The sequence below is a fragment of the Cynoglossus semilaevis genome, chromosome 12 (assembly GCF_000523025.1).
Source record: "Cynoglossus semilaevis isolate Cse_v1.0 chromosome 12, Cse_v1.0, whole genome shotgun sequence".
In the NCBI taxonomy this organism is placed as follows: Eukaryota; Metazoa; Chordata; class Actinopteri; order Pleuronectiformes; family Cynoglossidae; genus Cynoglossus; species Cynoglossus semilaevis.
In genome coordinates, this window is record NC_024318.1 from 16,456,381 (window position 1) to 16,479,721 (window position 23,341).

The 23,341-nt window shown below is 37.4% G+C and overlaps 3 protein-coding genes across 4 annotated transcripts in view; all 3 read left to right on the forward strand.

Annotated features, from left to right (window-relative positions):
• The window catches only part of fbxw4 (F-box and WD repeat domain containing 4), a 16,174-nt gene extending 12,088 nt beyond the window's left edge, over positions 1 to 4,086 (forward strand). Inside the window, exons 7-8 of the mRNA XM_017037060.2 lie at positions 1,884 to 2,027; positions 3,583 to 4,086. Coding sequence (XP_016892549.1) covers positions 1,884 to 2,027; positions 3,583 to 3,724 — 286 coding nt within the window. The 3' untranslated portion in view covers positions 3,725 to 4,086. The remainder of the gene's footprint in view (positions 1 to 1,883; positions 2,028 to 3,582) is intronic.
• An 8,682-nt stretch (positions 4,087 to 12,768) lies between these two features.
• tlx1 (T cell leukemia homeobox 1) lies at positions 12,769 to 18,603 on the forward strand. 2 transcript variants are annotated; one of them, XM_025060997.1, is made up of 3 exons: positions 12,769 to 14,530; positions 15,806 to 16,007; positions 17,061 to 18,603. In XM_025060997.1, the coding sequence occupies exons 1-3, from the start codon at positions 14,092 to 14,094 to the stop codon at positions 17,269 to 17,271; spliced, it is 852 nt and encodes a 283-aa protein (XP_024916765.1). In that variant the 5' UTR covers positions 12,769 to 14,091; the 3' UTR covers positions 17,272 to 18,603. The 2 variants fall into 2 exon arrangements, with proteins under 2 accessions (XP_024916765.1, XP_008320751.1); XM_008322529.3 differs by having other exon boundaries at positions 12,771 to 14,530; positions 15,770 to 16,007.
• Positions 18,604 to 19,258: 655 nt separating this feature from the next.
• On the forward strand, positions 19,259 to 21,683 carry sdhaf4 (succinate dehydrogenase complex assembly factor 4). The gene is made up of 3 exons (XM_008322518.3): positions 19,259 to 19,413; positions 20,043 to 20,153; positions 20,942 to 21,683. The coding sequence occupies exons 1-3, from the start codon at positions 19,329 to 19,331 to the stop codon at positions 21,049 to 21,051; spliced, it is 306 nt and encodes a 101-aa protein (XP_008320740.1). The 5' UTR covers positions 19,259 to 19,328; the 3' UTR covers positions 21,052 to 21,683.
• Positions 21,684 to 23,341: the final 1,658 nt, after the last annotated feature.

The following is a 23,341-nucleotide window of genomic DNA, read 5'->3' on the forward strand; positions in this document are numbered from 1 at the left end:
AAAAATATTTGCAATAAATAAATAAATAATAGTTTTTCGACCAATTGAGTGACATTGGAAAATGTGTCCGCGACACACCTAATGATCTCTCACGGCACACTATTGTGCCACGGCACAGTGGTTGGGAACCACTGATCTGAATTCTGTTTATGTTTGCTTCTTTTTCTTTTTTTCTTTTTTTTGTGAGAATATTCAAACTGATAAAGAACATTGTCGTCTCACTCGTCTTGTTGAGTGATAGTGTCTCTGTGATGGAGACCTCATTATTTAGTTATAACTACACAGGCGTGCATCTTTTGCTTTGAGGAATTTCTTTTTGTGCGCCATTTGCTAAGGTCTTAGTTTTATTGGCGAGGGGTCGCGACCTCCTGCAGCCTGAAACTCTGCCTCATCGTGGACTCCCTATTGGTTCAGGATTGGTCATGAGATTCTGGCTGTGGGAGAGGTCTTACAGGAAAAGGCACCCCAATGGGAAACCTCCAGTCCAATAAGAAACCCCCCTGAAGTGAAGCTAGGGGATTATGAGCCCAATTCTACAAGTGGAGGCAGGGGGGCTCGAGTCAAAGCACAGGCTATACTCTGTCACCAGGGCGAGTGGACTCCTTTAAATGGTTGCTACAGGGTAGGTATCAAACGTGCTAGAGTCTCACACAGTCATGGTACTGAATGGCAACAAAGAGACAGTTATTTTGGAATAATCTGCCCTGCTAAGGTCAAGTTTTAATTATCGGGAGGCGAGATGTAAGCCGCACTGAGCCGTGTTCCAAATCGGATGGAACAACATGGAGGTCGCATACGGAGGTCATGCCGCGTTAACCTTTATATGCTCTCCAGATCATTGAGAGTTTGTTTATACAAGTCTAATGATTGGATTGTATTGTACGAGTTGTTTACGTCATTATAATTGAATTGAATTATAAATTACAATAAGTCCATGTTTTTCCTCTTTGTTTTCAATATAATTTTACCAAAAAATATCCTGAACATGAAGTGCGAATATTTTTTTATTTTTAAAATTCATCAACGGGCCAGACTGGACCGTTTTGGGCCATGGGCCATATGTTGGACACCCCTAGTTTAAAGTCCGGTGCTGTCAAAGAAACCCACATTTGTTTTTTACCCAATTTCGGGATGCATACCGTATATTGTAACACCAGTATGAACCAGACTTCACTGACCACTGCCTGTAACTCTCCAATCACCATGTCACAAATTTGGAGTAGTAGCAAATGTACAGTATTTCTCTTGCTCTTCTACCTTGAGGCCACAAGATGGCACTACAGTTTCTTTTACAAACTGAGTCAACAAGACAAAGAATAGAGTTGACTTTAAAGATGCGTGGTTATATTGTGGCGCTTTCTTTATAATAGAGAGCAAACTAAGTAAAAAAAAAACTAGAAAATACATATTTGGTAATGATTTACTTTATATTTTCCCTCATTTTTGCCTGCTTTGACCTCTTTACAATTGTATTTACTTTATATTTTCCCTCATTTTTTGCCTGCTTTGACCTCTTTACAGTTGAATAGGAATGCCCAATATTAACTTTTTGCCGATGTCCGAAAAGCCGATACTGTCCAAACACTTTATTTCCGGTTCCGGTATTTACCAGTACCGGTAAATGCAGTCGTTTGTCACCCGTAATTAAAAAGAAATTCAGACCTTGCAGATACTTTAGGTAGTCTCTCTAAATGTTCACGTTTGTTCTAAATTAGGTGAGAAGGTTTCTTACTTTACATTACAATTACATTACAATACATTTACCAGACGCTTTTATCCAAAGCGACTTTGACTTTGACTGAGTAAATAACAAGTATACGTGTTATGCTTATGATTTAATTTTTATGTTTGGTTTTTTTTATCCTCTCTCCTCCCCCACGCAGATTATCTTGTCTTTACAGCCTTGGCTCTGAATATCGTCATGGGGCTGGGGTCTTGGACATAGTGTTTGAGTCTCCATATCAGCTCTTTACCTGTGGCTATGACACCTATATTCGGTTATGGGACCTCAGAGTCAGTCCTCGGTAAGTGTTTTTTTTTATTATTATTATTTTTAATCTTCATTATTTCAGGAACATAAAAAATAACAAAGTAAAAATACAAGAATAAGTTGTCTGTGATTTATAATTTAATTATGACAAAATTAGGAAAAATAATAATGGGTAAAAGTACTATTCTGTCAAGGCTCATAGGGTTATCCAGGATGTTTGTATGGTTTTGTTAGCAAAGCTATATAAAATGCACTACTCTGACAGGTTTTACATTTTTTACTCTTTTATTTCTGTTTGATTTGTGTGTTAATCTATATTTGCATTGTATGTGTCATACTTATTGTTATACATTTTGGGAAAGCTGTTTTGTACTAATTTACATGTGTTACGGTTCAGGCTAAATGGTTACTTAAAGAAAAATAGATTAATTTTTTTCAATTTAGGTGATGCTCTCCAGCCTGCACCAAGGAATTTTACATTACATTTTTTTTACAATTTTCCAACCTATAGGACTGTTCCTTAGTTATTATTATTATTATTATTATTGTTGTTAATAATAATATTCCGTTGAACAGCCACAGAATAATTTTAATACATTTCTATTTTGAATGGGTAATTCAATAGAAAGAAACAAGAATGTGGCCATATGTATTTTTTTTAAATTAATTTAAAAATAATTCAATTAATAAAAAACATAGATATTAACTAAATACAAATTGCAGTAACAGGACAATATTTAAGTGTTTACATCTGACTTTAAACCAGGTCTATAAAGCCTATAATGCATTCTCTTTCCTCAGAGCCATTACAGGAAACAAGTGTTACTTGACTGCACCTGTGCCGTAAAAAGTCCTAAAACTCTTTCTCCTCTCGGTTAAACAATCATGATGCTGACTCTGACTTTCCTGCCGTCTGTCTCCCTGCAGGTGCGATTGTTTACCGGGCTACGTGGGCCAGCAGTGTGAGCAGGATTACAATGTCCAGTCATATCCCTTTACTTTTTTTCCATTCAAAGATAGTATGTCAATGTTTCAGGTCAATCAAAAAACAGGTCATTCAGACACTGATACTAACAGAATAAAGTCTAAAAGATGTTTTATTTTGAAAATTTCGTGATGGCGCAGTATTACCTGTCCACAGTAATGGCTGATGACGGAAGACCAGTCTTTGGTACAAAAAGGGTTGGATACCGCTATTTTAAACCCTCTCTTTGCCCTGTATTTAAATCAGACATGCAGGCATGCTGTCAATAATAAATGGCTAATAGAACGTTTATAATAGTATATAAGTTAGTGTGATGCTAACTTATGCTAACTTACTCTAAAACAGCCATTTCTGACAGCAATTTTATCAGGGTGAGATATTTTACATTGCAGCTCAAAGGAAAAATTAATTTTTTTAATCCTGTTTGTTTGAACATTTACTCTATTTAATTTACTTTGTTGGGAACGCTACTAATGTTTTCTGTAGACCTTGCTGTAAAAAAAGTGCATGAGTACATACGGTAGTTCAGGTCTCCTGTATAAATACCTAAGACATGGTGTGACATACAGTATACTCTAATATGAATCTTACTTTTTATTTGTCCTTGTTTGCAGTTTTTCCAGCTCAACACCAATTCAGCCAGCAGTCCAGTTTACAGCTTACGATTCAGCAGCACTCATCTTTATGCAGCCCTGGCCACAGCGCTGCACTCATTGGACTTCAGAGAAAACACCGTCTGCATCAAGTGATGCAGACGGATACTGTACTGTCATACCGGTAAAATCTAAAGACTTTTCCTTTTATATACCAAAACAGAGACACTAATGAGCTTCAAAAGACAGAATCCACTGTTCAGGTAAAAAGTCCTCCCTCAGTTGCCCGTACTTTCAAAATGTTCTACACATTTCTTTAAACTTTGTGCCAAAGTTATTGTCATAATTTTTTAAAATGTTTGTAAACTGAATGCCTACACGGCCAGGGGTGGAGTCATGGAAGACAATGTTGTAACAGAGCAGCCTTCAAGGTAAAGTAAACTAAATTAAAAGTGTCTGTATTTGGGTGAGAATCTGTTTATTTTTCCAAATAAAATGTCTTTTGAAATTTTTCCTTTCAGCTGTCAGCACAGGAGATCCTTTTTTTTTGACTATTAGCTATTATCACTCCTCTAAAAATGTCCAAACCTTTTATTTATTTATTTATTTATTTATCTCCAAACTGCTGTCCATGTGATCTGCTCATTTCTCATCCTGTCCATCCTGGTCATCTCAGCATCTTCATCTACCGTCACCTACGACTAGGACACCATCATGTCTGTACGCCATCATAACAGGTTGGTTATGTCTCACCCATCACACCCCGTCTGCTCCAATGCTATATCCGAATCGTGTCAACTTCACCTTTGGTGCCATCTAGCGGCCAAAAGCAGTATGAATCTGCGTCTCGTAAAAAAAAAAAACATTGGTTGCTACATATTCAGTTTAATATTATGTGACACTTAATTATATACTCATCCTCATTGAACCCTGTGAATGTCCCCTCTGATTTTAGAGTAATTTGGGGAAATTTAATATTAATCCATTTATATTTATTAGTATTAAAACCACGAAGAAGCCACGAATCCCCCGATTGCTGTATTTCCCTTTCAGCAGTTCAACATTTGGCAGCTGTTCTAAATAACAAACTCAAATTTATTAATCCCTTATATTCCCTCTGTGTGAAGGCACATCTTGCGCACTGGTCACTGTTGTTGCAAAACAGGTCACTAGATGGCAGTCGTCGTTTTTGTTTTTACTGCCCTGTCGAGTTGCTTTTTGTGTTTGGAGTGACGGGAATCGTGCAAATAATAATAAATTATCGTTTTAATAATAATTTAAATTTAATAATTTTTTTAAAATTTATTTTGAAGTTTGAAGTTTTTTTTAATTCTTTTTATTCCCAATCCTTTCTTGCGATAGCCGCAGGAGCCGTTGCTTTTGGGTTTTATGTTGCTCTGTGCAGTTTGTAATATAATTTCGTTTCCCGGGTTTTGTTGTGATTGTTCAGGGATGTGTAGTATAGAAAAGTTGTGTGTTTGTGTGTGTGTGTATACTGTATTTCAGGAGTCAGCAGCCATATTTGTCGGAGGGCCAGAATATTTCTGAACAGGCAGCCAGGTAAATATTATTTTTATTATTTTTTTTATTTTTAATGTTTCTTTCGGAATCCAGTTGTGGCCCTGATTGGACAATTTCACAACCTGCGGGCCACCAGTTGATTATCACTGCTGTATTGTATGCAGAATAGGGCTTAGTAAGCGAACTGAATTGCTGTAGCTCATCAGAAAGAATGTTTTTTTTTTTTTTTTAACCATTCAGTCCTGTTTTTTCAATCAAAAATTCAAAAACAAAAACAATCCAAACTTGGTAACAAAAAATCCAAAAAGCGAAGGTAATCCCAAACTAGAAAAACAAAACTAAATCAGAAATGACTGGATATAAAAAAAAAAAAAAAACAAGGAGCACACGTAAAAGAGGACCATGGGAATACAACTGAATTTAAACAACACAAGTAATTAAAACAGCCGCAGGGAGAAACACAGATGTGCGCAGGAGAACAAGGGTGAGTGATGAGAGTAAATGCAGGCCAGGGCTGGCAGAAAAACACAGGGGGGGCAGCTGAGAGGGATACAAGTTGGTGCAAAGAGAAGGGAACAACATAGGAGGCAGGTGTGGTGAAACTAATGACAAGGGGAGACAGGGGGCAGCAGAGGACGAGGAGACAGGACATACAGTATGGTCACAGGTGATAGTGTTAAAACCGTGCAATCTGCTCCTGATTGGTCAGAGCATCAAGTCATGTAAAGCTATAGGACCGATAGCATCTCCACAGGGCCGACATACTTTAAGACAGGGGTGTCAAACATACGACCGCGGGCCAAAACCAGCCCGCTCGGGTGGGTCAACACGGTCCACTTGATGAATGTTGAAAGTGTTAAAAATGCACAAAACACTGCATATTAGTGATGTTTTTACCTTCACTTTTATTTTCTCTTTTTGAACTTTGTGTGATTTTGTGCTGTTGATTTTGATGTATTTGTAAAGATGACACTTGGTGTTAGTTCAATACATTTGAAGCTTAATTTGTCAGGATTTTTGTTGGGGCTTGGGGGCAGGTGGGATGTGAAAACCCCTCACGTAAGTACAAAGATATGAGAATGGAAATAAGAAATAATAATAAATGTGTGTGTTTTCAGGGTGAGGAAGAGAGATGTTCACGGTACCGTGTTAGTTTCTCCTGCAGTCTTAAGTCTAGTGTCCCAAAACTGAGAGCTGGTTCCAAAGTTGAAGAGTCTGGCAGCTGAAAACTCTGCCTCGTGTTCTGCTCTGGGAACCACAAGTACGTCTGTATTTCTTCGAGGTAAGTGAAGTATTTAGGGATGTGATGGAACCTGTTCAATGTGTTTCAATATGTCCTCTGTGTCATAACCAATGATAGCATGCCGTTTGTATATGTATATATATATATGTATATATATATATACATGTATATATATATATATATATATGTATATATACTGTATATTTGGGAATGGTTTAGTGCAGGGGTGTCAAACTCGGTTCAAACTTGGTTCAGGGGCAACATACAGGGGGCTTATTAAATAAATTAAATAAAAAAAAGTGGGTCGGACCAGTACAATCATACCATAATTACCTATCAATAACAACAAGTCCATGTTTTCCCCCCTTTTTTTTATATGCAAAGAAACACAATTGTATTAGAAAATCTTCATATTTAATGAAATATAATTTAACAAAACATAATTTTTCTACTTTCAAACTGTATCAAGTGGGCCGGATTGAACCTCCTGGCGGGTCAATTTTGGCCCGCGGGCCTTATGTTTGACACCCCTGGTTTAGCAGCACACGTAAGCACCGATTAAATTGAACCGTTTCGGAACAGCAATGCTTCAAAAATGAGCGTGAATTAACCACTGTCGGTTGTCACAACAACGATCTCCTGGAGAATTAGTTCGAATGTTCACCCGAGTAAATTAATTACAATGTATTTCATCTCTGGAGTATTATGCAGTTAGGGTAACAATTAGCAAATGTTTGTTTTTTGAACTGTGTAACGGTGTCCCCTGGTCGTAATAATAATATGGTTCTGTTGTCAGTTGAGGTCAATTATAAATATTATATAATAAGTTAAAAAAAAAAAAGAGAGAGAGCTGTCGATTGTAAAATAAATAAATACATAAAGAACAGAGGTCGGATTTGCACACAGCAACAACAAGTACTTTCCACGTGAACGTATTTGTTCAGGTAAAACCCATCGCTCAAGTATATTCGGAGGAAAAATAAAGGCCAACCCGTGACAGTGCGTTGAAGCCTCAGGCCTGTGATGTCATCTGGGTAGAGTGATGTCACTTTCAAAAATCACTTTTTTTTTTTTTTTTTTTTTTTTTTTTACAAACTTCTGATCATGTAATATTACAGTATATAATCTAAAGAATGGATTTACAGCCTGTAAATCAGCAACAACGTGCTCTAAACTGCATGAACCCAAATATACATACGTGCACCACAGATGTTTCGTGCGTCTCTCACCGCGGAGCTCTCTCTCTCTCTCTCTCTCTCTCTCTCTCTCTGTGTGTGTGTGTGTGTGTGGTGTGTGTGTGTCTGGCTCGAGGTGGTCTTCCTGCCTTAAGAGTGTAATCCATCTCCATCACTTAAATGATTATCCCCATTATTTTGGTGTAAACTAATAAAGACAACAGCGCGCGACCCCCCCCCCCCCCCCACACACCCACCCCCGCCCCCCCCCCCCCCCCCCCCCCCCCCCCCCCCAAAACCCCCCCCCCCCCGTCACCCTCTTCTGGGTGGAGATTCATTAAGTCTTTAGTACATTAATAAGTCTTCATGTCCACCCGATGTTCCCGTCACCTGGTGCTTAGGATCCCTCGAGGTTTGACTAGATTTTCTTTCTCTGTCTGTGGTTATGGGACGGGGGGAGCGAGCGGGGGCGAGCGGGGGTGTGTGTGTGTGAGAATCAGAGCGGGAGAGAGAGCTGTGGATGTAATTTTGCAGCATGGGACTCAGATGGCCCTGGCGGTCGCCATGGTAATTTGCCTGATCAGTTTAGAGAATAATTGTTTTTTGGTGATCAATCATCCGGGTTGTCACAGCAACTAGAGGCCTGGTCGGCATGGAGCCCTCGTAATTGACACTGATTTGATGTTGGATGTTGGCACGCCGGAGAAAAGTTTGGTCAATTAAAGGTTGTTGAAAGTACAACTCTAATAAATGTGTGGTCTCCACGTACGTACGAACGTACGAACGCACAGGCGCGCGGGCAGCTCTTGTTGTGTGTGTGTTTTTATGAATGTGTTTATGGTGGGGGGGGGCTGAGGAGTGGGAAGGATGGAGATTAATGGGACACTAAGCCAGAAGGAGGTCTGCTTTATTTTACATTTGGCAGTGTTTGAGTTATTGAGTTATGTCACGCTGCTTCTTTTAGTTACAGACTCCGAGAGGTAATAATTCAATCACACTTACAGAGAGAGGCAGAGAAAGGAAGACGGAGGGAAAGCAGCCATAAAGTCCTTTTTATTATATAGATGCTTTTTATTATATAGATGCTTTATTTACAAATGTTGTTACACGCACGGGGGGGGGGACATAATTGAACTGCGTTTGTCCAGATCAGCACTGCAATTAGTACTACAGTAATGTTACTTCCCTTCTCTGTGCACTGTTCTTCCTGTGGATATGGAAGGCCATAAATACCTCGAAAGGTGTGTGAAACACGGTTTTTATAAAAAAAAAAAAAAAAAAGACTAAATGTTGCTCTCTATGATTAAAGTGAACAAATATTTGGGAAGAACAACCTAAATGTTGCTCTCTATGATTAAAGTGATATTTGGGAAGAACAACTAGAACATTGATTTTTACTTAGTTTCAACATTTCAATGATATGAAACGACCTAAAGCAATTGACCTCTCAGCATAGTTTTATTCTTAAAAAAAAAATCAAATGAAACAGTTTCTATACAAACATTGATTTATTAGTTTAATTAAATTAAATTCAACATGACTTGAAGACAATTATTTAACATTAAAACCTATTTTCTGCACAGTCCGTTCTTCTGTTAACTTATATTTCTCCATATCCCACTATATAAAATATAATTATTTTTTTATGTGTTTATACTCCTTCAGTCGCATAAATGTAAATAAAATACAGGGTAAAAAATTGTAGTCAAAGTGTCTCCTGGCTGTATTCCAAATTATTAACATTCGATTATTAGCAACGCCGTTATTATAACTCATTACCGCCCATTATTGCCAAGAATCAGTCGTTACTGCGGACCCTGAATACCGAGCCATCCTTGAAGGATCATTACATTTTCAAAATAAAACATCTTCTAGACTTTATTCTGTTAGTATCAGAGTCTGAATGACCTGTTGTTCTGAAACATTGACAGATTATCTTTGAATTAAATAAAGTAAATGGGATATGACTGGATTCTTTATGGACAAAATAAGTTAGTAAAACTGAAGTACATTTTTTTTCACTCTGTCCCAGTACCAAGTGACCTACGGACCAGCTCCGGTCCCTGGTCCGGGGGTTGAGGACCCTTGTTTTGAGTATGAGCAACTAACACAACTGGACCCAGAACTACTTCTGTAAATATACAGTGAACTCTAACCCTAACACCAAATAAAGATAAACAACATAATGAAGAAAAAAAAACAAAAAAACAACCAACCTAACATTTTGCAACTGTTGTGTTTGATTGACCTGTGACTAAAGCTGCATACAGCTGCCATGTCTCCTGGTGTAATATTTCCCTCTGGCTTCCTGCATTTGTTTAAAAAGGGCTTCAGGGAATGCCATTCAGACCTGTCAAAGTCAGATATATATATATATATGCGAGGTGGAAATGTCCGAGTTCACGCAGCGGGGGCAGGCTGACGTGGGTTCACTCCAATAAAACTGATTTGTCGCTCATGTCTGACTCTGAAGTAAAGTTTATGTGACGCAACTTTCAGAGTTGCAGGAACATCCCACGCGGCGGCACAATTGTTATTGATTGGTTTAGGATGTTATCAGCTTACAATAAATCATTGTTTTTCATTTTTGGAAACAGTTTTTTTTGGAAATGAAACATTTGGACACAGATCTGTCCACCACAGTGAGAACCGTGCTATTTCATCTCTGAAATGAAGGCACAAAGATATGATGAAGATGCTCTCTCTCTCTCTCCCTCCCTCTCTCTACCTCTCTCTATCTACCTTCTATCTCGAATTATTTTTAAAATTGTTTTTTTTTTATGTCCACAGAGAAGACAGACTTCAGCAGTCTCCCAGCTGTCCACAGTAACAAGAAAACCAACCAGTCCCCTCCAGTTCACCACAGACAGCAGGAAACGCACACTTAACTCTCTGACAGGAAATATACTGAGCAATATATTGATGTTAAAGGTAAGGACCTCAGGATCGGACAGCAGCCATCCTTCCTAAAATGGTCCAGTCATTGCTTTTATTACTATATATATGTATATATGTACTGTATATATATACATATATATGCATATATACAGTATATGTATATATATATCTCCATATATATATATACAGTATATATATACAGAATACATGTGTGTGGATGTATATACAGTATATGTATGTATATATATATTTCTATACATATATACTGTATATATACATATATTATTTTAACAATTGCCTCAAAAAATCTTCAAAAAAAGTCTCTCAAAAATACATAAAAAAAAGCACTCATTTGCCTTAAAATTCATACCTACGTCCTTTTTTTTATGTTTGAAATTCAGAAAAAAATTACATTTTTTTCTGGATGTCTACGATTGATCAAAAGCCAAAGGTCAAGACAACATTATTGTCAGATATGCCATATGCCAGGCGGACCACAATGTGTTCTAAATTTTGACGGCGGGCCGGGTCAGTACAAGTCACAAAGACTAAAATGCTTTATCATCTATTGGAGAAATGCAGGCATTAGAGGGAAAAGGCAGAAGTATAATGATAATAGAAATTAATAACATCATTTGGACAGGTTTGGCGGGCCGGATTAAAAAGTCAAACGGGCCGCATCTGGCCCCCGGGGCCGTAGTTTGTCCCACAATTTGTACAGAATAGTAATAACAAAGAGTACTTAAGTAATGGAATAGGACAACAGTACTGTAACAACTTTATTTCAAGCGGGAGGGAGGGGAGAGGGGCACCAATGATCCTGTCACGACGCGCTGCAGGGTCTTGCGCGCAAGGGATCGTACCACACAGTGCTGCAGTTGGTCGGGACGCTGTCGACGGTACAAATAATTCGCTGGAAAAGTATTCAAATTAAAAGCACCCCTTATATATTGCTAATATATAGCAGTGGCATTTCATTGGTTGATATATATATTTTTTTATATATTTATTTTTTTATATAACAACCATTGATCACAGCAACACACTATACTAATAAGATTCTGAAAAGTCTTCAAAAATAAATTTTTTTTTATATATATATTGAAAATCCAGAATAAATATACTTTCGGAATCTTACTAATATAGTACACATAGTAAATTGTTATTAATGGTTGACATACCAAAAATGTATCATTCTTCTGAATTGAATTGCTATTTATTTTAAGGTAAACAAGCAGAATTTTACTGTACAGTAAAACAGTAAAAATACAGTAAAATTTTTAATTTTTTTTTACATAATTTATTATAGTATATTTTTTTCGTTTCTGAACCATATCACCATTAAAAAAGGGTTATTGTTATGCATTTTAAGGCAAATTAGTGCAATTGTAGTGCATTTTTGAGAAACGTTTAATTTTGAATAATTACTATATTAATGTTATCAATGGTTGATGTGCCATAAAAGTATATTTTTTTTTCTAAATTTTTTACTATACAAAAGGACATTGCTATGTATTCTAAGGGTTGAATGGAACAGTCCATAGCTAGAAAAACCTCATGGAAAAATGTAAGAAAATCGTACTGACGTTTGATATAAACGCCAAGATCAGGTGTCTGCGATCAGAGTTGTAGAAACGCCAAGATCAGGTGTCTGCGATCACAGTTGTATCGGGTTTATCGGGTTTGTGATAAATACATCGACAGTTTCAACAAGTCCACACACTCACGAGCAGTCGGTGGGCTTCACAGTGAGGGTCGCACTAACATGGACTGCAGGGGTGTACCCACTCAGACACTGCCACTTCTCAAGACGTCGCAGGTGTAAACACTCAGACGCTGGCGCCACTCTGGATGTCCCCGGTCTAAACAAAAGTCCATGCTCTCATGTCCTGACCCATGTTGAACAGAAGTTCAGCTCAGACAGCAAATTGTCCCACGACTACGGAGACAGATTTTCAAATTAAGGCTCAGTGATTTCTCAGAGTTTTCTGGAGCAGAGGCACTGGTTTTAGGGGAATGAAAACGTTATTATTGTCTACTGTTTGGACAGATCATTATGTAGACCCTCTAGGAATTTAGGAATTTCCAGTAACTTCCTTACTGACCATCCACAGCTGGTGCAGCAGCAACATCGACTCCTTCACATCCTCTGGGAATTCTATTTCGACTGACTGACGTCAATAACCCCTCGGGAAAATCTCCTGGCTTTACACCTTTGCCACTGAACTCAAACATTAAGGTTAAACTGGTTAATAGACATTATTCGTAAACTTCTGGGAAACACGATGCGAGACGACCCCCCTCCCCCCCCCAAAAAAAAAACTCTTGCGAACCACCTGAGGGTCGCGACCCAGTCTTTGGGAAACAATGTGTTAGACTGTAATGTAAAACTTGGGTTTTTCACATTGGGATTTTCAAGAAAGAAAAGAATTCCCTTACCAAACTAAACACTATCCTTCAATGGGATTCAATTGATGAAAATGGCACCATTGAAAACAGTTGAGGAATTTTTTTTTTTAACATTTCAATTGATCTGAGGTGGATAGAAACGGGGGAGAAAGAGTAAACACAGTAACCCAATAATTACTGCAAACCTTGTATGACTCGGTCTGAAGAACCACTTCTCCAACAGTTAATCCGATGTCTTGGCCTGAGATGTATTAGCAGAATGAATGAATATATTTGAAAGGAAAATCCGAAGAGTAAACACCACATTTCCGTGGTTAATAAAACACAAATCCTAAAACACGGCGTGTGTAATTTCAGGAAACGCGTCCTAAATTGTGTACAGAGCAGGTCTGTCACATGTGATTAATTCCTCACTCGGCGGTCATTAGGGCCAATTGGTCTCGCTGTGAAGCGGCCACATAAACCTCACGGTCTCAGTGTCTACAGTTCCGGCATTAAAATGTGATTTTTTGGTCATTTGACCAATGAGGAGCACTGAAGCCGTATTAAAAATGTATGTTTTAGGCCTGTATAATTATATCCCAGTGGCTTTTGGAACCATATCAAACCATTTGTCATTTAATTTTTGCAGATGTTGGGTTTGTGCGGTGAAACGGCGCCCGCACATATGCATGTGTTAGTTATTTATGATCCAGGACGGCCACGTGGTTTCACTCATTTGGCATGTTCACAACCCAGAGCCATTGATCATCCCCGGGATCATCATTATTCAAATGAATGTGGTCGTTTATCCCACATTATCAATATTAAAATTATACGGCAGTAAAAGATTACATTTAATGATAAACTCACGTTAACGTAGGTGTGAAAAAATAACATATATATTACTATAAGGATGGTGATTATTATTATTATTATTATTATTATTATTATTACATGACGGTTCTCATTACCATTTCTTCTTAAGGGTGACCTTACCGGGTACCGGGGTCACGATTTGGGGGTATGGACGCCAGTAGGGCCATCAAACATCCATGTTGGGGTCACAGTATTAATTTCTTTGTGAAAAATGGTACGAATTAAGTTGCAGTAAAGTAAATGTGTACAAGTGTGTGGTGCGGGGCCCGCTCCATGTGTCACTCCATTGGCCTCGAGCTGAGTCTGGAGGCGGCCACTCCTGCCCCCTGCTCACAGATATACGTGCACAGTACACGCATGCTCACAGTCAGCAAGAAGCCCAAGTTCACGAGGTGGAATTAGTCACAATCCGTGGCAGCATGGATCACATAGCGTTTCTGGGAGCGCAGCTGCAGCAGCAGCAGCTGCAGCAGCAGCAGCACGCGCACGTCGAGCCCATCAGCTTTGGCATTGATCAGATCCTCAGCAATGTAGAGCAGAGCTGCATGTTGGACACCAGGACGGATCCGGGCTACGGACCCCCGCCGTACATCCGCAATACGGGTGTCGGCTTTACGTGCGGCAACGGCGATTGCAACAACGTCGGCGGTAACTGCGTGGGCGCAGACAGAAACGTGGGTGTCGGTATAAACGGAACTAACGTTAACGCATCCGGAGTTATCAGCGTCCCCGCGCACCGGCCGCTGAGTGGCACGAACTCATCCTTACCACTGGTCAGAGGGGGAGTCAATAACCTGAGTGAGCTGACCTTTCCTTGGATGGAGAGCAGCCGGCGGTTCACCAAAGACAGGTTTACAGGTGACCCGATATTGTATTATATTATAATATATTGTATTATATGATGCGCCAAATAGTAAATTATTTTTTTTAATTTAGTGTCAGCTTTAAATGTACTATGAGAAATAAACATGTAGGTCTGCCTCAGATTTTTAACTGTTTCCTGTTGTTGTTTATGACTTGGATGACCTACGACTATTTTTGCTTAAACTTGATTTTTTTAGAAACAATTTATATTCGTGTAATCATAGCTTAAACTCGGTTTTTTTTAAATTATAGTGAAAGAAATGCATAAGTGTGGTTTTAAAACCATTACTTGATAAAAAAAAATTGTTAGGATACAGGAGAAGCCAGGATAAAATCACGCGCCTTCCACACGAAATTGTTTGAAAACGTTTTTGGCAGTGGTGACATACAGAAATATATATATAAACGAAATTGTTTGAAAACGTTTTTGGCACTGGTGACATACAGAAATATATATAAATTTTTTTTTTTTAAAAAAACGTCTAACTGAATCGGTTGTACAAATGTTAAAAAAAAAACAACCAAACGTCTAACTTAATCGGTTGTACTTTTTTTTATTTACCAAACCTAAATGTAAGGTGTAATAAATACGAAGAATAAAGTCATAATGTAAGGAGTATAAAGTCGTAAATTAAGGAATATAACGTCGAAATGTTATGAGAAAAAGGGCCGTAAATTTATTAGAATAAAGTCGTAATATGAGGATAAATAAAGTCGTTAACTTGTTGAAATAAAGTCGTAACGTTAGGAGACATAAGTCGTAAAATTATGAGAATAAAGTCGTAACGTTTGGAGAAATAAGTGGTTAATTTATGACAATAAGCTCGTAATTTAAGGAGCTATAAGTCGAAAATATATGAGAATAAGGTCGTAATTGCAGGAAAACTAGTCATAAGTCATCTAAAACACGATGTTGCTGAGCCTGAATATGACGTAGCTCCTTATTTGTGAACCCAATGCTAAAGTATCACTTCATTCCGACGGAACTGTCAACTAATAAACGTATATTCAATAGTAATAGGTAATTAAACGTATATTCAATACTCTGTAATAGGTAATAAATTATTATTATTATTATTATCTGAATTCATCATTTTCATTCCCGCGCAAATATCACTTCTGTAACTACATAAGGACGTGTGGCTGCTGCTCAGCTACTCATTAGCCTCCGCTAACGTTCTCTTCGTTGCACAGTTATACTCTCAACTGTCCTGTCCTCCCCTTCCTGTCCAGTGTCCATTTCACCCACCACTATAACACGACGTGTAGGTCACCCATATCAGAACCGGACGCCTCCGAGAAGGAAGAAGCCGAGGACGTCCTTCACGCGCCTGCAAATCTGTGAACTGGAGAAACTGTTCCACCGGCAGAAGTACCTGGCATCAGCAGAGAGAGCCGCCATGGCCAAAGCCCTGAAGATGACGGACGCTCAGGTCAAAACCTGGTTCCAAAACAGACGCACAAAATGGAGGTACAATTATTAATAAAAAAAAAAAACAACAACAACAACTGCAACGACAGTAACATAAAATTAAAAGATTACAACAACAAAAGCAACAACAACACTTACTATTAATACTACTACTACTAATGGTGTTAATAATAATGTGGTAATTATTATTATTATTGTTGTTTTTATTATTATTATTGTTATTATTATTATTATTATTATTATTATTATTATTATCAGCCACATATGAACAAGAGGCCCCGCATTTTAATTACAAAAAAAAAGTCCTTATAATGTGTTGACTTTGAAGTAACTTAACAGTAATTTAAAGTTAGTTTGCAAACGAAGAAACATGGAGGGAAATGACTTTTTTTTTTTTTAATTAAACCCCCCTTTCCTCGTTAGACAAGTCGTCATTCCATCACTGAGCTCCATATGAAGACACTTCGAGTTTAAGGGGAAGCGCACCGCTATTTTCGCAGTTATGCATTAAACTGTATTTATTAGTATTAGTATTTTATTGCGTATTAATTCCGTTTCTTTACCACCATAATTATTTTTGAAAATCCGTTCTCATCTCTTACCGACGGTCATTACGTTGGCAAATATATTTAATACTATATTGGATTTAATTCTTAATTTCATTTTATTAATTATTAAGTTGAGATATCCAAAATATTATAAATTGATACCGTGTTACTCAAATACAAGTAGAAACACGCCAATATTAAATCTATTTAAAGAGTTGCATTTGATTAATAATGTATTTGCGTGTTGGAAACATTTAATTTGGTCAGTTGTGAAATACTTATAGGCCACAGCGATGCCGTTTATGTTCATATTTAATCTTTACAATGAAACGGAATGAACTATAAAAATCAATGTAAATCGTCCTTAAAAATTGCATTCAGCGAAACGACACACAGGATAAGATAAGCAAAATAATATTAATAACTTTGATCTTGGCGTATTTTTTTAATTTCGTTAAATTAACATTCCCTGGTTGTTGTATGCTGATATTTTTAACATTCCCTGGTTGTTGTATGCTGATGTGTATTTCCATTTCCTCCGCAGACGACAGACGGCAGAGGAGAGGGAGGCCGAGCGGCAGCACGCGAACCGCATCGTGATGCAGCTACAGCAGGAAGCGTTCCAGAAGGCTCTTAACCAGCCACTGACCCAGGACCCGCTGTGTCTCCAGAACAGTTCGCTGTTCGCCCTACAGAATCTGCAGCCGTGGACTGAGAACACTGCCAAGATCAGCAACATATCCGCCTGCGAGTAGCTTCAACACAGCGAAAGAACTGAAAGAGACGCAGATTCTCTACTAACCACAGCACCTCCTGTGGCTGATTGGAGTAACTCCATGGTCGAATCTACGTCAGGAGACAAGGACACATGCTTGCAGATGCACTTTTCTTTGTGATTTAGGTGTTTTGTTTAACATACATATTTTTCCCCATTTCTCTACTCGAATACTACTACTAAAAGTACTTTGGTACTACGCGGGGGAAACGCAGTTGGGACAGTGTGTATGTGTGGATTTGTGCACAGGTGTGTGCAGAGCAGAAATATACAATGACACAAGTCATGATGTAATACCGCGCATAAAATTATATTTCTAACATTGTATAGTAAACTAGTTTATTTCTCTAGTAATGTAAATATGGAGACAGACCCACAGCAAATTGCATGACAACTGAGCAGCATTTATTTATTTACTCTAAACCTAAATGTAAATCTCGCCCTACGTCAAGAACTGTATATATAACTTATTGTTATTCATGATAGGTCTTTGTTTATTCACTGCCATGTTAAAAGTTAAATATTCCAATTTTTATTTGAAAAACACCTATTAGGACAACAATTAGTGCCGTCAATCGAATATGATTACGATTTTGAGCCTCCAGCCGTACAATAACCATCGACCTGATCATCACTATTACTAACAAGAGCGGGTTCAGAGCTAATTCCTGATGTAGCCTAAAGCTATTCGAGGTCACTGCAATGTAAAGACAAGGAAAAATCTTGATCCAACTGGACAACTATAAAAACTATGTGTTTTTTTCACTACAGCTGTTATAGCCTCAATCAAAAAGATCGGCCATAGACAGAGAAAAGATGTGTGTGAAGATTCAAGCTCATGTTTTTTTTTTTCTTACCTCCTTCTAGTGAAATATCAAATGCTCTTGTGGATAAGGGTTAACACGCTTGAAGAGTTCATGGCATTAGTATTTGCAGCAGCTGTGACAACTAAAGACAAAGGAGACAAAATGAAAACCATTAAAGGTTTAAAATGAGCACAGGAACAGGAAGTGAGGCCTATTCGTCATCGTGATCATTATTTAATTTAATATGTTTACACTGCCCATGATAAATTAAGGAAATTACAGATGAATAGTGGAATGAATGGGAATCCAAGGTTCTTAACTAAACTTTCTGTGTAGTACATGTGTAAAATAAAAGTGTAAAATACTTAAATGGCAGCAACAAGTACCGTCACTGTAGCAGTCTCTGCAGGGTGCGGATCTTTATACTCAATGTTACTTTTACACCAGCTGATATGTACATGAACTGTAAAAAGGAAATAAATACTTGAATAAAATCTACAATAATGTTTTTTTTTTTTGGACAAGTCAAGAAATGTTTAATCCAAAGCAGATGGAGGTGGGGTTAGCTAGTGGGTTGCTTAGGCTCAATCAAAAATTGAGCAAGTGGTAGACAATAGCAGGCGGCTCACTGTACAGGTTATGTGGAAAGGAAGCTAAGCAATGTTAAAATATTGCATCAGTGTTACGGGGGAGTTTGATCTTAAGCCATTCTTAATAGCAAACAGTTTTAGGTTCCATAATAGATAGCATCTACGACCTGGGACGGTTGCATATTTTGTAAATGAACCTCAAAGAATAGAAGGTCATTATAAGTTTGGAGAATTTAATACACATGATAAGAAATACAAAAAAAAAAGACTGCTACTACAAAGTCTGTTAACGAAATTGGTCTCAATTAAGTAGTGTTATCCACCCACGTAAGCGGTCTCCAGGAGTTTAAATCTGTGGTTTATATTGATGAACAGGAGTTTGGATTGTAGCGCCACCTTCCCTGAAAATACAAAAACACATACGAAAAATACATTTGGAAACAAATACGCAAAACGGTAGGAGGTTCGTGTCTATTTTTAATTGAAAAACAAACAAACAATATATACTATTTTATATAGTACTTTGTCTCCCTCTGTTGGTCCAAAATAGTTATTACGCCATTGCGTAACTTTTTTTTTGAGTCGCGTGATTATGACGTTCATGGTAAAGTTGAACAGAGAACGAGGCAGTTGCTGCAGAAATGTCATTGCTCAGGTGCCTCGGTGGAATAAACAGAATATATAATGGTGTTAGCGTGGTTCCAGCAGTGGACCGTCTCTTTACAGGTCAGTTCAACTGTTTGTATTAGTCTTGCGCTGCCTGTGTGGTACTGTAAAGGTTGAACACAGCGGATGTAAATGTGAAAATAAAGTGGGAAATGAGACGTTGGAGACGAATTTCCTCTTAAAACTATCAGAGTTTACGCATGTGCGTCACGGTAGAGTAGGTTAACATTTAGTGAATTAAAACGATTGCACCTTTACCTAGGTTTTACGGTAAAGAGCCGACAAAGCTGTGATAGTCCGTTCACTGGCATCTCTAAATGTTCAATCTGTTCTAGTTGACTTATTTTACGCCCTACACCTGAAATTATGTTTTTGTCTCGTTAATAATATATAAATGAGTCATGCTGTTTAATAAAAACCCGGCATATATGAATACAGAACGAAAATACGTTGACACGAATCAACTCTTCCATATTATTGTAGAACACTTATCACAGTACCGTCAGATTCACTTTTTTTATATATATAATGAGAAAGAAGAAAACCCTTTTCATATCGTTACAAAATACGCAAGTGTCATGGGTGGTTCCTTGTACCTGTTACTGTATTTGTTAATTAAGACGTCCATTTTGTCCACCTGTTACTATCCAGTCTCTCGACGTCTTACTGTCAATTAATATTCTCCCAAGGTTGTCCAAGAGCAGCTAGCGGAGCAGCGACAGACAAGGAGATGACGCAGAAAGCTAAGACTCCACAGGGACGTTTGGACCTCCCAGAGAAGAAGAATGATGTCCTGGAGGGTGAGAACAAAACAATGGTGGTCTGTGTTTATTTGACACCAACCTCTTAAGCCCCACGTTTCTGGTTCCAGAGCAGAAATAGCCAACAGAATTAGAGTGATGTCACGTCCTGTCTTTTATATAAACATAGACGTCAATGCTAATCAATGCTAAAATGAAAATCTCCACTAAAATCTCATAAAACACTTTCCATATTCACCAAACAGGTAAACAACAGAAGATGGAAGGTGTCAATTAACTAACAAGTGATAAACAAGAAAACTGTTTACGAGGTCAGGAGCAGATAGATGGAGCGTTCGTGCGAACTAAGATAAATGACATGTTGAAGTCATGTATAAAGGCTAAGATACTTTTATCATTTTCTACGCCATCTATTGGGGAAACATAGGTATTGCAGAGAAAAAGGTATGATAATACTTCATTATCATTACATTTAAAGCACTGATAATATAAATAAATTATATAATTTGGAAACATTTGGCGGGCCAGATTAAAAAGCTGAACGGGCCGAATCCGGCCCCCGGGCCTTAGTTTGCCCTTGCTTAGGCTAGGTCCTCAGTAAAACATTGTTCTGTGGCGCTTCAGCGGTCTTAAACTTTGCACAGGTAATGTTTAGATGTTCCGAATCCGGTCTTCTATGTATATTGTATGTATATTGTCTGTATATTTTTATAGGGATATATACACCTTTAATCCAGCTGTACGTTTCAATATCACAACATGCTGTAGCAAGAACTTCCTGCTTCGAATGATAAAGCTAATCTGCTCTCGTCTTGCTCTTCTCCCAGTGTTCCCTGATGACGTGAACCCAGAAACCAAAGAGAGAGGGGGGCCCCGGGGGCCAGAACCCACACGTTATGGAGACTGGGAGAGAAAGGGCCGCTGTGTGGACTTCTAAGAAAAAAACATTTCATTTATTAAATATTTAATTATTTGGGTGGAAAATAAAGTTATAAGGAGGTTAGTACACAATATATCTTAAGAAAATAAGTGGAATAACTGTATCTATATCAATGTATATACATATCTTTATATATATATACAGTATATACAGTTATGTATATATTATGGCATGCCGTTCAGGAAGTTAATCCTTGAATATATATACAGAAAGTCTGAATATATATATAATAAGACTGTATTGTGACTGACTGTAATAATACTAAGTCTGTATACTGTATATACCAAAAATCGAACCCCTTTTGACCACAACAGCCCCTGCATATGTCATGGTTATATTTGTAATCCAAGTATTACAAAAGAAAACAGTGAGTGCTGTGAAAATGTAATAAATATGTTAAATTGAATAAGAACTGATTACATGTCATAAAATGGTTAACAATCTAAGCTCCTTGTTGTGAGGGATACAGAGTAACGTATAAGGGTAAATAAAAAATATATTATAATTCGTTATAAATACTTGTTTGGAAATATATTATTTCTAAATGTTATTATTTGATAACGCTGTCCATTGTGCTGACGATCATTACTTACGTCTTCCAGAAAGGAAAAGAGCAACAGTAATGCAAAGAGTGAATTATGTTAACTTTTATTTGAAGATTTTTTTTGTTTGATAGCTGTCAAATGACGTAGTGTACTGTGTTGTCTTTAAAATATTGATTTGTTCACAGGTTCCTTGATTGTTCATTCTTTCTTCCGGGTTGCGGAAAAAGGGGGGTCCCAAAAAAAAAAAAAAAAAAAAAGAGCGAAAAGGGGAGAAGAGAAGCAGCGAAGAGTGAATAAATAATGACGTTCATATCGAAGCTGCTGGTGTCGCATTGCTGTTATTTTTTTAAATACTTTTTAACGCCCCGCTATGTGGGCACAAGATACAGGAGCCTGGCCAGTATATATTCACAGAAAGTGTATGAATATGTATACAAAAAGTCTAAATGTATATACAAACATCCTGACTATATATGCAAAAATCCTAAATATATATGCAAAAAGTCTAAATATATATACAGAAATGCCGAATATATATATACAAGAATCCTGAAGATATATACAGAAAGTTTGAATATACTGTATATACAGAAAGTCTGTCAGTCAGTATATATGTGTGTGTGTGTATATATCTATATATATATTTATATATATATATATAGATGTATAGCAGATATATGTATACATATCAAGTATCAACTATTAATAGAGTTAATGTGGTATAAATAGTGTGTGTGTGGGAGTATATACATATATTTACATATATACTGTATATATATATATATGTCTTTATATATAAAACAATGGTTATCAGTAGTAAAATTAAAGTATAATAATAAATAATGATTGAGATTGCAATCAACACCATACACGGCAACAGTAGTTTCCTACTAATACTACTATCACTATCTATCTACTTCTACTAACCTACTAACATCTATCTATCTATCTATCTATCTATCTATCTATCTATCTATCTATCCATCCATCCATCTATCTATATATATATAGTCAGCTGTCTATATGGAGTAAACAAAATTATTTTAAAAATATTAGAAGGTCCATCCCCTGAGCAACACACAGGTCAAACATTAAAACTTGTTTTGTTTGTCAGCAGCCTGTAGTATAACCAAACCAACCCTTATAGGCCTTCAATAGAGGGCACTCCATATACCTATGGTCTCTATGGGCTGACAGTGTGCCTTTTTTATAATATATATATATATATATATATATATATTTATATATATATATAATTTTTTAAAAATTAGATGCTGTAAATGTCCTGCCGTGTCACCGATAAATACTTGTTTGTAATTTTGGAACTTTAACCCTCATATAACCCACAAAAATCTTCCCTTCAGTTCTATGTGCGGTAATCCCCGTGTCCTTTTGTAATAGTGTTGTTGACCAGTGTCAGGCAGTAACTGAATTTATTCATGGTTTTTGTGATGTAACAGTGGAGTATCCAGCCTCAGATCACTGTTATTGAAATGTCAAGTTTTGGTTTTTTTTTCAGGTGTATCAAACTCTGTTCCAATATTCATCAGCATTTCAATTGGAAAACAAGTCACATTACTTGTAACACGTAACGTGACAGTTGTACATATGCATACTCATCCGTGTCTTTGGGAAGGCAATATTTAAACCCCTACTGTAACCTTATGTTGACCCTCATTCGCCGCCCGCCCACACGCACACATACAGTACCTGCAAAATCACCGCTAGGAAAAATTAAATAC